Source organism: Cydia strobilella, chromosome 15, assembly GCF_947568885.1.
Source record: "Cydia strobilella chromosome 15, ilCydStro3.1, whole genome shotgun sequence".
NCBI classification, from domain to species: Eukaryota; Metazoa; Arthropoda; class Insecta; order Lepidoptera; family Tortricidae; genus Cydia; species Cydia strobilella.
This window is the reverse complement of record NC_086055.1, coordinates 9,350,808-9,367,806: the sequence shown is the minus strand read 5'-3', so window position 1 is coordinate 9,367,806 and position 16,999 is coordinate 9,350,808. Positions and strand designations below refer to the sequence as shown.

At 38.5% G+C, this 16,999-nt stretch overlaps 2 protein-coding genes across 2 annotated transcripts in view; both read left to right on the top strand.

The window, feature by feature from the left end:
• Window positions 1-16,999, top strand: part of LOC134748027 (uncharacterized protein CG43867) — a 425,760-nt gene that overhangs the window by 109,610 nt on the left and 299,151 nt on the right. The window contains exon 4 of the mRNA XM_063682745.1: window positions 1,723-1,876. Within this exon, the coding sequence (XP_063538815.1) occupies window positions 1,723-1,876 (154 nt within the window). The remainder of the gene's footprint in view (window positions 1-1,722; window positions 1,877-16,999) is intronic.
• LOC134748026 (uncharacterized) overlaps window positions 1-16,999 on the top strand; it is a 150,805-nt gene that overhangs the window by 21,935 nt on the left and 111,871 nt on the right. The gene's annotated exons all lie outside the window — the stretch shown is intronic.

Below are 16,999 nucleotides of genomic sequence, written 5' to 3'. Positions count from 1 at the left end.
TTAAGCATTTTATAGATTTTTCCATGCAATACAGTAAATAAAATCAACATCATTTCAACCAAAAATAACAAAAATAGATTTGAACTTAAAAAAAATTAATAGATGTCACATATTATTAGTTTAGTACCTATCTAGTATACCAATCTAAAAGTAGGAAAGTATCTCAATCCGATGACAATGCCACTTATACACTCTTGATTTATAAATCTTAGTGGGAATTGTCTCAGGATGTAGGTTGCACCTATTAATGTAAAAACCATTCTCTTCGTTTTATATTATCTTCTTATGTCTGTTTTTTTCCCCAATAAAGAAAAATAAAAATAAAATAAAGAAAAAGTAACGAAGCCCTCCAGTGGTGAAGGCCGGAGTGGAGATTTGAACTTATAAAAACAGTCGTAGTCATGAAGAAATTATTAAAGTGCAGTGTTTACTAAAGTAGGTACGTACATAATATTACATATCTTTGTCATTACACGTAGAGTAAGTGCCCCAAAATAAGTACCTACGTCGCCATACTAGCTGTATAGAAAAGTGGATATTGAAATTCATTTTATTGGTAGTATTCAGTTACATGTCAACATAACAGTACTAATGTTAGGGCACCAACTTTATAAGTGTTAAATCGTGTCTCAAATGTATATTTCTATGAAATTGAGCAGCTCAGAAACCTCATAACACCCAATGAAAATCGACACATAACATTTTAAATTTTTATTTTCTTTGTAATTTGATAAACGGCACTGTAGCAAAAATATTGGTTAAATATTAGCGCCTGTTTGTTTGTTTCTATTCATAGAACGAAAACTGACGCGTAAAAGAATGAATGTATAAATAGTTTTTGGCTCGTATTGACGTCTCGAAGGTATAAGTCATCTACTTCCGGTTCAGCTTTGACATGTGGTTGACACGCACGTCACCGTTGAAATCAAATGAAAATAACGGCAAAGAAATGTCACACAATATAAAAATAAATAAATTTTGCAAAAACGACAAAACTTTCATATGCTCGTTGTGGAAAGCTATGAATCAATTTGATAAAGTCCCGTTAGATTTCATTGTATTTTTTCGACGTATTGTTCATATTGTATGTGATGTAAAATGTAAGTACCTAATATTATACGAACGTCTTAGTCCCAGTTATAGCTAAATTATCAAGTGATAAAAAAGGTTTTGCTAATATTTACTTATTTTAAGTAGGATACTTATTTTTTGCGGATTGTTTTACGCAAATTGATAAATTGATAATAACTCAGTTCACTGTTCCACTTCAGTGTCACTTCACTGTCACACTCAGTTCACTGTCACATTCATGAAATATTCAAATAAAATAAGAATTCATATCTGTGTATTTTGCAACTTATAACATTCAGCGACATCCTAGGTAGAATGTCGTTGTCGCTACTGTATAATTTCAATTTAAAGCCATGACACAGCGGTATTTACCTTATATAGAGGATATACCCAAACGGAGTTGCCATTAGCAGGCGTTCCCCTCTGTCGAAACTCTATGACCAATGGTCATACGCATTGTATATACGGACTGACGTTTATCTGACATGGCAATTTTTACGTTACGTATACATTTGACGTTCCCCTCCCCCGCAAAAATTGGCAGATTGTTTTGTACGGAAAATTACAGACAAGGCGTCTCCATTTGGTTATATCCTCCAAGGTATTTACCAAACAGTTGATGTCCTCTAAAAACCCGTTTGTTTGTTCTAGACCCGCGGGTCAGTCCCGTGTGGACCCGCTCGATTTGGAGCTGGACACCGAGCTGGGATCCGTGAACTGGCAGGAGCGATGTCTGGAATTGCAGCTGGAGCTACACCGCAGCCGGCACCAGGCCACCAGGGTGCACCACATGCTGAGCGAAAAGGTGTGTGTTTTTTTAAATAGCCTATTTTGTGTCCCACTGCTGGGCAAAAGCCTTCCTTTTCTTCCGCCTCTCATCACGGTTTGGTGCATGCTCCCGAAAGTCGCTGCAAAATGCGCCGAGATTGTCTTGCCATCTCATTTTTGGTCTGCCTCTGCCCCGGCTAACCTGTGGTCTTCATTCGGTAGGCAATTTGGCCCACCGATCCGGGTGCGATATTGGGCAAACGATAAGATGTAAAATTTCATATCAATCGGAAGACTTCTATTGCTATAATAAACTCGCGTTACGCCAGTCGCTTCTATAGTTACAAACTTTGAAATGATCTGCACTTTGAAACATTTTAACAACTGGAATATCTTGGAACCTGAGCGATTATATACCATGGGCTATAAGCCCATCAAATCAATCAAGTGGGCTATAGATCACTAAAGTGTCATACCGTGATTTGTTATTATAAAGAAGCTCATTAATCCCCCTTTGCAAGTAACGTTTCAACCTGTTTTATAGGTCAAAATGAAAGTTTTCTTTCTTTTTCACAATACGCTGGAAAACAAAAGTTGTGTTGTCAATATCATATCAATCAGCTTATCGACTTATAAATACATCCTAATGCTTACAGCACTACTTTTACTATTTATTATTTGCCAAGATGTCACCCCACGACGGTTCATAATTTTATTACGTCGTGCGTTGGCGGCGTTTGTATTTCCGCCACTATCAACTTCGCACATGGCCAATAAGAAAATTAACAGAGGATAGTTAGAATAATGGAACCCAATGTCAGCTTGCGATTTACAGTGGCCTAACCGACCATGACATAGTTGTGGCTAGGATCAAAATAGTCGCTATTTGTTTCCCCAATGTCGACTTACGGGTATAGAAAAGACAAATTGGAACCTTTATCTCTGTGTGACTCTCGTAGAATGAATTCCTTGCAATCATTACGTCATATTACTAACAGGAAACAGCCTAAGCCCTATTGTTACATAGGTACCTTCTTATCTCGGAATCGTAAATAACAAATGGGAACATAGTGACGTAATTTCTGCTAACAATGCTTGGGGATATTTTAGGTACTTATCCGTTATCTTTTCTTTTCATGTGAATTATCAATTCTTATGATAGTTATGGCATTTATGACTAATGATGGTGTAAAAAAATGCATAATTATTTTGTATTATGCTAGGCAATAAATTACCTATTCATATGGAAAACTACAGAAATATCATGTAAGATTATATATTTATATATATGTGGTACTAAGAAATGTCATGTCTTACACATGAAATGTCATTTTAGTCTACGGAATAATAAAACAGATCTTAGTTCAGTAAGTAGTAATCAGTAAAACGTAACTTTTTGATGGGTGTCAAATTCGATTTCATGCAGCCAAGGCCATTTTACACTATACATACATATTATTGAATACGGGGTATGTATTATAGAGTCGAGGTCAAAAATATGTTTACACTATTGCTCCTTACTCCCTTGTAATACGGCGAAAAATGTAAACATATTTACGTCGACTGTACCATGTATTTTTGTTTTAATGAAACAAGTCGTCATTGTCGGGAACTCATTCAAACAAATATACTTAGATAGTAAATACCCCGTATCAATCGTATTTATGGTGTCACGATTGCCTTTATGCGCATCAGCAGTTAGACAATTAACTTATAATTAACCAAGTCTCCAGATATTTATAATACAATAAATAATAATATTTATTAAATATATAATATTTTATACTGCGGGCCTACTTTGGTACGTCACATGGCATGTATGTACTATATTTTCTAATTTCCAACATCTTGACACTCATGCATGACCAATTATCATCAAAGGAGCCGCACAACTCGTAAATTACTTCAATTATTAAATATAGCTTGGTTATTAAACAGGTTAATTAGAAATTGCCTACCTAACATTATGGCCGTCGCGACGCTTTGATCTCCGTAGTCATTTCGTAGTCAGATTACACGAGGACGGTTGCTTTATAAGTAGAACCTAAACTAATAACTATTTAATTGAGTGTGAAATGGAAGCGCAATTTTTTTACCGACTGAGGAAGGAAGCGCAATGTGACATGTCATTTGCTTGGCAGTCCTATTTGGAGCTTAAATATTTATTTATTTTGCCTATTAGGAATTGTATTTAAAAAAAAATATGATGATTATTTTATATGTGTAGCATTAGTACTCACTACGCTCGTGGTTTAAACTTTGATTCTATACCCAATCGGTATTCGGTACATGATGTAAACTTCAATTTCCCTTGTTCATCAAATAACAATGTTTAAGAAACTAACTAACTAACTAATGTAGATTAGCGACCCAAACAGGGTCTTGGTCTCCGAAACGAGAGTACGCCACTTTTCCCGATCCTGCGTCGCTTCCTGCCAATTATCGGCTCGATGTTTGAGAAAAGTAACTGAAATATAATATTACTCAAAGCTAAGAAAACAGGCCACTTTGTTTGGAAAATTATATCCAAACTGCTGCATAGTTCTCGAGTTATTGTCGGTACTGCTAACTGCTCTTTCTATATTAGCTTTTGCCGCGACTTCCTCTGCGTGGACTTAGTAACAGCAGCTAAAGTAAGTATAGCGCCTGGAAATAGTCAATTTGAGCATATGTACACAAATTATCAGGCAATTCATTAATTGTCTCAATTCCATCCCGCTTTTCACCCTCGTAAGGAATGATTTTCGGGATAAAAACTATCCTATGTCCTTCTCCGGGACTCAAACTATTTCTATACAGAATTTCAACTAATTCGGTTCAGCGGTTTAAGCGTGGAGACAGACAGACTGACAAACTTTCGCATTTATAATATTAGTATGGATTAAGCGATCAAAAAGCTGCAAATTTCACGCGCCCCGTCACAAATTAGACTTGAAAACCGTTGTAGAAATAATCGATTAGAAAGTGGAAACTCGTAATTAAGCGGAGGGAATTTCCTCGAACGTCTTTCAGGACCATTTATAAAGTTTTAACGATTGTCAACAGCGGGCGACTCTGGATTTGCATACAATTGGCTCCTAGGTATATTCATCAAGTATTTTCCTCTACTATAAGCTAGTCTATTATAACTTGATCTAAAGCTTTGTAACAATACCGACCATAGGTAATATTTAAACTGGTTTTAATATATTTAAAGGATTAGAAGTCTTTGCGATTAACCGCTTTGGCTGTAGGGCCAATATTGTAATTGTAATCTTAATGCGCAATAGCAGTTTGGAATGTAATTTTGATTAATTCGAGTCGCAGAAATGTAATAAGATACTGTATTGAGCTAGGCGTTATTTAATTATATTTGAAGGAGGTAACACTTTAAGGCACGTATTTCATTGAGCGACTTATTTTAATATACATTCGGACCCCTAAGTTTAATTATGTTCACCGTAAGTGAGCCAGGGTAACGTCAATACAGATAAGGTATAGGGGCAACTGCAGCTGGGCTTCACATTGGGGCCTGTTTACACATTGATTCGTGTTTATTGCGAGTTCATTCATACATTTGCTACTTGCTAGCCAGCCACACTTACCCGTATGAATTGAATTGAATCTAAGTTTAAAATAGGTTCAAGGGCGTCGCCAAGGAGAATATGCCCCTCCCCTTCCCCTTGGCCATCGGACATATAATTACCTTTAAACACATGTATTTATTGATCCTTCACACAATAAATCTTGTCGTATCGGTCCATCAGGGAATTAGAACCGCCTAATATGGATACAGATAAAAATATTAGCAGTAGTCGGCAACTATTAGGGCGATTGATTTATATGGGCCGTGTCCGTCCTGACGCATTACTCTATCAATATTACACTTAGAGTACGCGAGGACAGAGGCAGTCCGTATTAAAATGATAAAAATATTAGCAGTAGTCGGCAACTATTAGGGCGATTGATTTATATGGGCCGTGTCCGGCCTGACGCATTAACTCTATCAATATTACACAGAGTACGCGAGGACAGAGGCAGGTCTGTATTAAATGATAAAAATATTATCAGTAGTCGGCAACTATTAGGGCGATTAATTTATATGGGCTGAAGCCATTTAATTTTAAAATTGAACTGATCTGATATCCATGACAAATCTAGATCTAATTCTAACCTGTTATTACAATCAGAATACGCCTCGTTTGCCTTTGTACACATTTCTTAATTATACGCTCTCCATGTTATATACTTGTTTTCTGCATGGAAAATGTATTCAAAAGCCTCTCTTGCTGTGTATACTCTGTACGCCACGTGCGCAACCTGCAGTGGTACAATTTGTACACGTTCCACCGAGGCCGCTGCAGTGCGCTCGGGGGACCTGGAAACTTGAATACTGAATATTCCTGTGAAAATGAAATATAATATCTTTACTTTCAGGCTGCTAAGAGCTCATAGACATATACCTTAACTAGCATGCAAACTGTAGCTAAAAGCTTTTTTATGGCTGCGATGGAATATGTCACTCCGCGGTGTCAGGGGTGGCCGCTACACTGCTGGTTTTCTTGACACTTTTCGACCAAAACTCTTCCTTATTTGTCATATTTAAGTGGGGTTCATTGTTTTGAGTATATATTAAGATGCGGTGTTGGATATTTTCGCGTAATGCATATTGAATACAACGAGTATGTCCTTAAAATGATTTCCAAGGTTACCCGGTTTGGTCGACGGTTTAGCTCTATTCCAGCATTTTTGAATTTCTACACTGTCGTCTCTTGTTGCGATTGTTTCATAGCATTTAAATAAGTAGTTCTTGACAGACTGATTTGGCGCTACGTGTTGCGATTGACTCTTCGTTTACATGTGTGAGTGGTGTGATGTAAGTGTAGGTACATGTTTGTATTAGTAGCTGTTGTGTGTTTTGCTAATTTGGACAAATCTGATAATGTAGGGGTCTCGTGTCGTCATATACATTCACTGCACGTGGACAGACCTAGATCTCATTTGATAGGTAAACATTTCAATGCTAGTCCTAAATGTACCAAGTCACCCGCAGTTGATCTCAATATTTAGCCAAAGCTATTATTGATAATAGCTAAATTGCGAAATTTCCACTTTGGTTACATTCAAAAACTTCTCATAGTTTTGTACAGTAATCGAAATTTTAAAAATCTAAATGAAAGTTTCTTTTGTTTCCTGCAAAAATTTTCAAAAATATTAAATTTCCGCGACTTATGACACATCTGTACTAGTACCTAATAGGTAAAACAGACGTTTCTGTAAAGGGCTAAGTCTGTAAAACAACTATCTCAGTTATAAGAAGTCGCACCGCATGTGCGTTATGGCGCCGGATTTAATTCCGAGCGATATTATTCACGGGCCCAGTTTTTGTTCGCGCCGGTTTTGATAGATGGCTGATCTGCTTTTCATTGCGTTGTTTTGAGGGTTCCGTCTCCTAGTTTTGTTAAATGTAGTCATGTTTAGATTTATAGTAGCCAATGTCACACTGTGTGTGGATCCCAGGGCACGAGGGATTCATGGGCAATGAAAATGCAGATGAACTTGCCAGAGCCGGATCTGCAAACAACCTTATAGGTCCGGAACCATTCGTGGGGCTCTCACAGGGAACCATCACAACGGCTATCAAAGACCTTACTAAGACCAAACACCAGGAAGAATGGGACAGTCTGACGGGTCTAAAGCACTCAAAGCTCTTTATACAAGGGGTAGACTCTGGTTGGAGCAAAAAGCTTTGGAAACTTAGCAAACGGCAACTCCAAATAATAACGGGGGTGTTTACTGGCCATTACGGGGTCAAGGGAATCCTGGCCAAGATGGGGCACGCTGACAACACCGATTGTCGTATGTGTGGCGAAGAGGAAGAGACAATAGAACACCTTATGTGTGAATGTCACGCCCTCGCCAGACAAAGAATGAAGGACTTTGGAACAGGCTACCTGGTACCAAAGGAATTCAAAAAGCTACCCATAAGGTCCATCATCCGGCATATGGAGATGGTGGGGAAGGCTCTTGAGTAGCGGACGGATCTTTTCTAGGGGGTAACTGCACAAAAGATCCCTATGGGTCGAAGTGTATCCGAAAGGGCCCCCGAAACTATAAGATAAGATAAGATAAGACAATGTCACACTAGATGTCGCTGTGCTGTCGGCTACTTCGCGCTATTTAGGTTTTCCTACAGGCCCTTATAAATTTGGTTTCTGAATAAAGGAGTATTAAGTTGTCAAGTTTTTCAATACAAATACTTAAGTGCAGTACAATAGTGAGTGAGCAAGTTTCTTTAGTCGAAGTTCTGAGTCATATTGAAATATAATAGGGATTGAAAAAGGTAGGGGTGCAGATGTGTTTCTCAACTTAACACGATCTACGCTGCTTTTTGTGAAACGTATATTGTGACCTTGGTATACATACCGATTTTATGAATGAAATTCATTCAATAAGCGGGTATGTACTTTTGTTGCTCTCTGTACCTTGGCCTTGGTGCGTCATAACATATATGTTTGAACACTATTGTCTAACCCGCCCCAGCAGGCGTTATTGGCCCTCAGCATCGCGCAGTAAATTAGCGAGGGTGCAGATGCGACTGCTGCCTCGTGGCCGCGCGCCAACCACAGGGCCAGGTTACCACAGTGGTTGTAATGACACCAGTATGTTGCACATATGCATTGTTGTAAGAGTTGGACACTAGCTTATTGTCCGGGAACAAGCATATTGCTAATTTGCATTTGCACATGACGATGCCTGCATTGCGGATATCTAACACATAAACTAGATTCTTTAAAGGTTTTTTTTGGTCATTCAATAAATTTAATGTTTCTATCAACAACGTTATCATAATGAAAATTTCGCCGAATGTTGGTTGCCAAAGTAAATCATCTGCGAAAAGTTGGTTGGCAAGTGAAATTCGGAAAATAAAACTTCGGCGAAAAGTCAGAACACCAATATGAAAACTTGAAAAACATCTCGAAATATTTAATAAGAGAATTCGATTTGTTTTTAAGGTAGTAAGGTAGTAAGGTAATCAGTGGGCGATTACCAGTCCGCTGATTATCAGCCTTTAGTTGGTCGTAGTTGGTCGGTAATTTATTTCGTCAGGTGACAACCAAAACCCACTAACCACTATAACAATCACAAGTTAAGAGCCACAGGTAGTGAACCGTGCTCCTAATAAAATTATTTTTTTTTTGCATTTAATGAGTTTTGGTTGTCACCTGACGATTTAACACACTGGTTGTAATATTTAGACTGTGCCACTGTGAACGGACCAAGCGCCCGTGTTTATATGCGAGTTAAAACTGTTAACTTAAATTTAATGCTATATAAAGTGCGATAAAGTCACTGCCAAGTTTTTTCAGTTCCGTTTCTTTATCTTTAAGATATATTTTAGGTCGTTGCCGTTTACAAACTTCCGTTTTAACCGACTTCAAAGAGGGATTATTTTATTTATTCGACCTTATTTGTATAGTATGTATGTTACCTCAGAACCTCAGGCACCGATTTCAAACTTCAAACATATCAGATGCATATACTACTTACTTACTTACTCCTCTGGCGCAGCGACCCAAAGTGTGTCTTGGCCTCCAACACGACAGTTCGCCACTGATCCCGGTCCTGTGCCGTTTCTCGCCAGTCTTGGACCTGGAGCTCGCGCAGATCAGCGTCCACCACATCCGCCCATCGGTACCTAGGTCGCCCGACCGGGCGGCGTGCTGTCGGTTTTCCCTCAAACGCTCTTTTCACCGCCCGATCGTCTCCCATTCGCTCCAGATGGCCGAGCCACCGAAGCCTCAGTTGCATATACAAGGGATAATATTTTATTTTACACTTATTGAAGTCGGTTATTCTTTTTTTTAAAGGTAAACTTACCATCCATCTTGACATACCATCGTCCACATTGTAAATTGAAATATTTATCGTAAACCTTATTGCCGATGGTTATTTAATTTAACTGTAACTGTTGTTAGTACATTGCGCAGAGAGGTGTGTTGTTATAATATAACGCCATAGAAGACTAAATAATTTCCTATTTTGCTTCTTTTCAGGTATGACAGTGAAAATGTTTACCGATATGATATCCCAGTCGAGGTATTAAAAAAATTCTAACTTTCAGGTGTTTCAGTCTATTACCATATATTCCAAAACTATCTATACGCAGTGCTCAAAATATCTGATCATGGACAGCAACGCCTTTATAATATACGCATGTTCAAATATTTGCATGGCTTCGATATATTTGATGACGATTATATGTTTTTTTCGCATAGCCTTGAATTTAACAACCCAATCTTGTCAGAGTTCATAATATCAAGGAAGACACAGAAACTGGTAGCCAGTGGTACGTAAGCGCGGTACGTGCTGTTTCAAAAGATAACCATGGCAATAGACATTAGACGTCCATTAACAAATTCAACTGACCCTTCAACAGTCACTCCATCCAATCGCCATTACTAGTTAGATAGATATACCAATACCAGAACGATGAAATCCGAGTGAATTGCCCATCGCAAACGACCGTAGTGGAGGCTGCAATCGAACAGATTATGTCCGCCGTTTTCATATCGTGGAATCGTATACGACTTTCTGGTGCATCTGATACGACGCATATTGAAAGTTGCGAGTTTTTTTATTGAAGTATATCTTTCGTGAAAAGAAACTAAGCTACAGATTAGTAACTACCTACCTATATACGTAATTGTAAGAATATTATCAAATAAGAATATTATCACCTCACCTTTACCTTTACGGTACGGGACTTTAAGGTACCCAGAAGACTAGCGGTAGCGCATGATGGCAAATCCAATGATTTGTTTCGTTCGTTTTTCTTTGTCAATATAATTATACCTATTTATTTGTCAATTTTCGATTGCCGATTGGCATATTTTCATTTTCGTTATGCTTTATTTTCATGTATGTATTCACCACTGCTGTGTTATTTCGTCATATTCAAGTTCGTTAGTCAGTGATATCCATTGGGTTTTTTTATGGTTTATCTTTTTGGTGCCGTCTCAAAAACCAGTAGCCAAACCAAGTACAGTTAAAGAATAACTTCCGACGCATTTCGTACCTTGTCACAGTGACAATCAATATGAATATCAATCGCGTCAAGTTTAAAGTAGGAATCCGGCTTGTAGTGGAAAACGTCCCTAACAACGAGGACGTGTGTCATGAAATCGCAGTCGTTGAAACGGTCGTAACCACGATGCGACCGCTTAGTTTTATCGCTGACTCACTCCGATATTGATATTGTCTGTAATATTCTCCAATGGTGAGGTTATTATTGCTTTGGCGCTGAACTTTCTTATGTTAGCGATTTGTTTTTATTTTACAGATTTACGGAATGAAGTGATGAAATGAAAATTAAATTGAATTGGTTAGCTAGAAAAAATGGGGTAGTGGGGTACCTAAACCTTTTTTCTAATATTTAATTATTCTAGACAAGGTTCTAAGGTTAAAACCTCACGTTTTTTAATCACTTATCCAACCACATGTCACTTAATTAGGGGAGACCGAGGTGTGACACAGGCGCGGCTTCCTCTAAGGAGCGCTTGTGCAGTGCACTCCCATAAAATTATAGTGCCTAATTAATATATTACTCTTTAAGATCTATCGTACAAAAGTCAATACCAATTAAATAATTACCTTTATTCATTATAAGTTTATAGACGGCCTATACTACTCGGCCTACTCCTATAATTTCATAGGAATCATAGGTAACGCGCGAAGCGGAGCGCTTTGGATTGCGCTCCTATGAAAAAGATTTAGTACATAAAATCAATAGGAAATTCAATGAGAGCGAAAGAGAAGTTTCGCTACAGTTCCGCACGTGAAACAGAAGATTTTCTATGAAGAAAGAGGTAAAATTGGAGCGGCGCTCCGTAGCCCGTTTGACCTTGCGCCCTCTCGTCGAATGCGCGCGCATTGTGTGCGCCATATTGTCACTTGTTTGTAAACAGACCTTAGTTAGTAGTCAATTTTAAAGTACGCGCGTGAATGGAATTTTGGCATTTTTTTATTATAAATAATTAACCAAGAGTTTAAGCAGTAAGTGCACATAATTTGTTTGTTGTGAGGTGTTTAAAATGAATGAATTTAACGGGAGAATGTGAAAAAAGTTTACAAAATCGACTCGAGTTCAATATAAAAGGAAAACCTTGAACTTTCGTAACAATGTTCGTCAAAAACAAAAACTTATATGTCATTAAATAAGATCAATATGAAAAAACACCGTGGTTGTGTTATGTCGCTGTGATAAAAGTAACTAGGTGTTTTAGTTTATCGTGTTACCTACCTAAGTACATGTATGTACCTAAGTATATGTCTTGTTTGGAGCGGGCGCGGGCGGGCCGGGCGACGGTGAGTTTGCTTGGACCGAAACCGATGTGTTAACAATTTAGCACATATTTCCATAAAATTTGAAAACAACATTCACAACCTAGAATCCATTTGTAAAATGAACTGCAGTTAGCGTCTATCGGTCGTCAAGATATTCGTAATAGCGAAATTCTATAAGAGAGTTCAATGACCGTATTTTGTGTCGGTTAATTCAATGTGTAGTTTTTTACTGTGATAGTGAACACCCATAATATAGAATCACCAGCCGCCGCTGGTGTGACATCGTCGATTTTTTGGAATCTATTCAACTCACCTCGGTCTCCCCTACCTATAAAAATATGTGATGTAATGTTATAGCAGCTTAAATTCGAATATTCTTTGCAATCAAATCATTAATTAAATCTGCAAGCTCTTTTTTGCATTGTACGTAAAATGTAATCTGTGATTACAGTAATAACATAATATTTACTTGGGTCATGGGGGGCGGCAGAGGCCCAATGGCCCGGGGCGCCAAATATGTAAATACGCCTCTAGTCAGATCATAGTAATCTATGATATAAAATTATTATATAATATGCATATTATATAAAATTATAATATAATAATAATAATATTGTTTATTTCAAGTTTTAAACTCATACAGTAAAATAAAATAAGGTAACATAAAACTTAAAAATACAATACAATACAATGATGCGGAAGCTATAAATAGATCCTTTGTTAAATTATACCTTAAATAAGTACATAATTATTATTTACCATTTTGGTTCAGGTGCACGGCCGTCCAGTGTTTTAGGATGTTATTGCTCGGGTTTACAGTAAACAGCGCCAGAATATCATTTTGCTGCGAGTTTTGCCATACGTTTGCCCAGACCGAAGCTATGCGGGACCTCATGATTGCATAAAAATCAGGTACTCCCGCATTAGCAAACATGGTCTTAGCACTGCAGTAACGAGGTTGTTTCATGAGTATTCTGAACGCATCGTTATACTGAACCCGAAGCGCGTTATATGAGCGTTTGGTGTAGTTACACCAAAGTGAGCATGTATAAAAGCACTGACAGAATGCCCTAAACAAAGTAATTTTTACGTCAGTGGTGCACTTGGAGAATCTTCGCGACAGCATGTTACAGCGGACCGCGAGCGCGCGGCGCTCTCGCTCCATGTCCATGTCGTCGCGAAGGTTCTCCGTTAGAAAATGGCCTAAGTACTTGAAAGATGCTACGACCCGAACCGGTGAACCATTCAAATAAACTGGCGGAACTACCTCCGGACCCTTGCCGTATCTGAAAACGAGCAGTTCTGTTTTTAAAATATTATATTTTAGATAATGCTGTTTTGAGAATGTTTCGCAGATAGTAAGCAATTTTTGAATACCCTGGCTTGAGGGGCTGAGAAGCACCATATCATCGGCATAGCTCAGGTTGTTAACGCATATGTTAGCAACATGGCAACCCGTCCTGGTACCTCTCAGCTCCTCAATCAGACCATTAACGTAGAGGCAAAATAGGTCCGGAGAAGTTATGCCCCCTTGACGTACACCACACTCTAGCCTATAATCGTTAGAGAGGGTATCGCCCCATTTCACGTTGTTTGTTTGGTTTTCGTACCAATACCTAAGAACATTGACCGTGTCTACCGGCACGTTTGATCCCAAGAGCTTAGTCCACAGTAGTTCGTAATTTACTAGGTCGAAGGCACGGCTCAGGTCTAGAAAACATGCATACACAGATGTATGTTTACTGATGTAGTAGTTAACTACCGTTTTGAGACTAAGTATCGCGGACTCGGTCGATAGGCCGGCACGAAAACCAAACTGCGCGTCATTCAACCTTATGTTTTTCGTCAGTTCGGGCTGCAACAACCTCTCAAGCACTTTACCAATTATTGTGCCCAGGGATATTGGCCTATAATTTTTCAGGTCAGACAGATCACCGCTTTTATTTTTGACTATAGGGACCACTATAGTTTTCATTAATGCTTCAGGTAGGTAGCTAAACTGGATACACAGATTAAATAAGATAGCCAGTACTCTCGGCATCTCATCGCTAGCATATAGTAAATGCTCCACGCTCAACCCGTCGTGTCCCGGAGACTTGCCTCTCTTCATACGTTTAACAACATCCGCGACATCCTTTGGAGTAAACTGACTCATCTCGGTTGGAGCAGGGGAGGTCCCCCGGACAGAGCGGGGGGAGCGGGCGCATTGTCGACGTCGGATGGCGGGTCTACTTTAAAGTGACGCGCAAACTGGTTGGCTATTTCTTTAGGGTCATTGATGTTATTTATACTTAAAGGCAGTTTTGACTTATAATCTAAAGCTTTAGTATTTTTCCAAAATTTCGAAAAATTGTTACATTTTCTATTTAAAGCTAAAATATTCATTTTAATTGACTCTTCATTATCCTGACACCATTTTAATTTATATTTGAAAACTTTCCTACTTTCTGTCATGCTATTATAAACGTCACCCGAGCGCGGTTTCCCGCAGTCTACCCAGTGATTAAAATACATTCTAGCGATAAGATGGCTATGTTTGACGTGGTAGTTCCACCCGGCGATCTGTCTGCCCTTTTTTCGTGCACCTGCACGCGAACAGTAGCTTACGGTAGCAGCGGTGTGCATAATATCGATAATATTGTTATATAATTCGGAAATCATTACTGTACTATCTAAATTCTGTCCATTTTTACAATAGTCAATGCGTTTTAAATGTTCATAACAATATTTACCATATTTATTTATTTGTTCTATGTCCCTTTGACCCCACAATATACTTTTTAGACCATTTACATTATGTGTAGCCGCCGTAGTGTTACATATAATTTTTAAGTTTAGGCGAATGAATAACGGAAAATGATCTGACCAGGAAACATCATTACCTACCCAAACAGATTGTATCGTCCTCCATGCGGCCGTAGTGGTTACGCAATGGTCCAACCACCGACGAGAGCCATTCGCTTCGCTTAAATACGTATAGGTATCGGAGTTGACACCTAGGATATTTATGTCCGCACATTCCCATTGCTGCTCAGAACAAAAGTCGCTTAACTCCCGTCCAAAGGCAGCACTGGGATGAGCGTTGAAATCGCCTATGATATAAGCAGCCGCGACATCACTCTCCTCGATGGCTGCACTTACATTGGCCAAGCAGCTCGTGAAATCCATTAAGTTATCATGACTGTCGCAGGGCATATACACATTAAAAATACTAAAACTTATACTACTATAATCAATTTTTATTGCCAATATCCTATCGTTGTCGCACTCTATTCTTGTTACGTATTATTTTATTTTATTTTTATTTATTTATTTTATTGGAAACAAACAGCTTACAATCTTACACAGTATGAATTAATATTAATAAAACACAAGCCAAAACAGTTTCCACTAGTGGATTAATGCAGAAATACATAATGAAATACAAAATATATAAAAAAGTATTATCTAAAGCAATCAAGTATAGACATTTTATCCTTGACTATTGGACTCGAATTTAACTGTTTCACAGGCCCACGCCGTCTTCGGCACATTACCTACATGCCAGACCGCATGCAAATTGTACGTGCTGCGCCTTAATTACTGTGCCGCTAATGCTTTTTCGATGACCGTCGGCGCCTTAATTGAGGCTGAGGTAGGGATGGACTATTAGGATGTTTCGATAAAGGCCTACTAACAGTTCTGACTATTAGAGCCGTATTTCTTCCTAAATCTCGTACATGTACAGTGAGCTGAAGAGAAAACTTCCCCTTTTCTCTGCAGCTTACTGTACAAAACCGATTGACTACTTTGTTAGTAACTGGAATCAATACAACATTTTAAACAAAGCTTCTTTAGTTGGTGGCTTTTGGTCCTATCAATATACTTAATTCTAGTGCTTACATGAACAAATGTTTGCGCACAGTGAGGCTTTAGATGAATTTCCTCTCTCGAACGCTCCTGCTGTCAAATACTCGCTGTCAAGGTTATCTTGAGGGACTGCCATTTTTAAGTTTTTTAAGAGTAATCTACAGGCTTTAAAGGAGCGGCACCGCGAAGGTATGTATAGCCTATAGGTACCTCTGGAGTTGTAATCTTATTATAATGCCAGGGTAACCACTTTAGAGCTAGTGGTTTACTTCCTTATTTGTTACCAACGATAATAAAAAAATTTTGAGTGTCGTAGAACACTCTGTTGGAACTAAGTTAAGAAATGTTCATGTTCATGCTCATGCTCACTGTTATGTTATGTTATGCTATGATATGTGTTCTTCGTATCCGTGTCCGTGTCCGCTATCCATGTCCGTCATCCTCATCCTCATTTTCATGCTCATTAGTCTCATTACATATTTCTCAATCGTATGGGCCGTAACGGTCAAATCTTACACTTTTTTTCGCCCATCCGCCAACCGTCCGATAAGGAACTTCGTTCCAAAAATAGATACCAATTAATGTAACACCTAGCGCCTACTCAAACTATGAAAATGACGTAACATTACGTAACTATGTAGTTGAACGTGGTCGTTTCATAGATACATTGTTTATGTTTGTAGCTGCCCGCCCACATCGTTAGCTACTGCTGTAATTACGATATCGAGGGTTAAGGTTTCCACCCACAGTTACTGAAACCCAGCAATTTGCTATTAATTAACTGGCAGGTTCGGTTCTGTTGCTAATTCGGAATTTAAGTAAACTATGACGAGCGGACATTAACTGCAACAAAATATGACCTCATGGCTCTAGGGACAAAGGTCGGCCAAATAACAGGTGGCAGGATGAAATAGCCTCAATTGCGGTGCAAAATTTGATAAATGTGGCAAAAAACAGAGACAAATGGAATTCTTTGGAGAAGGCT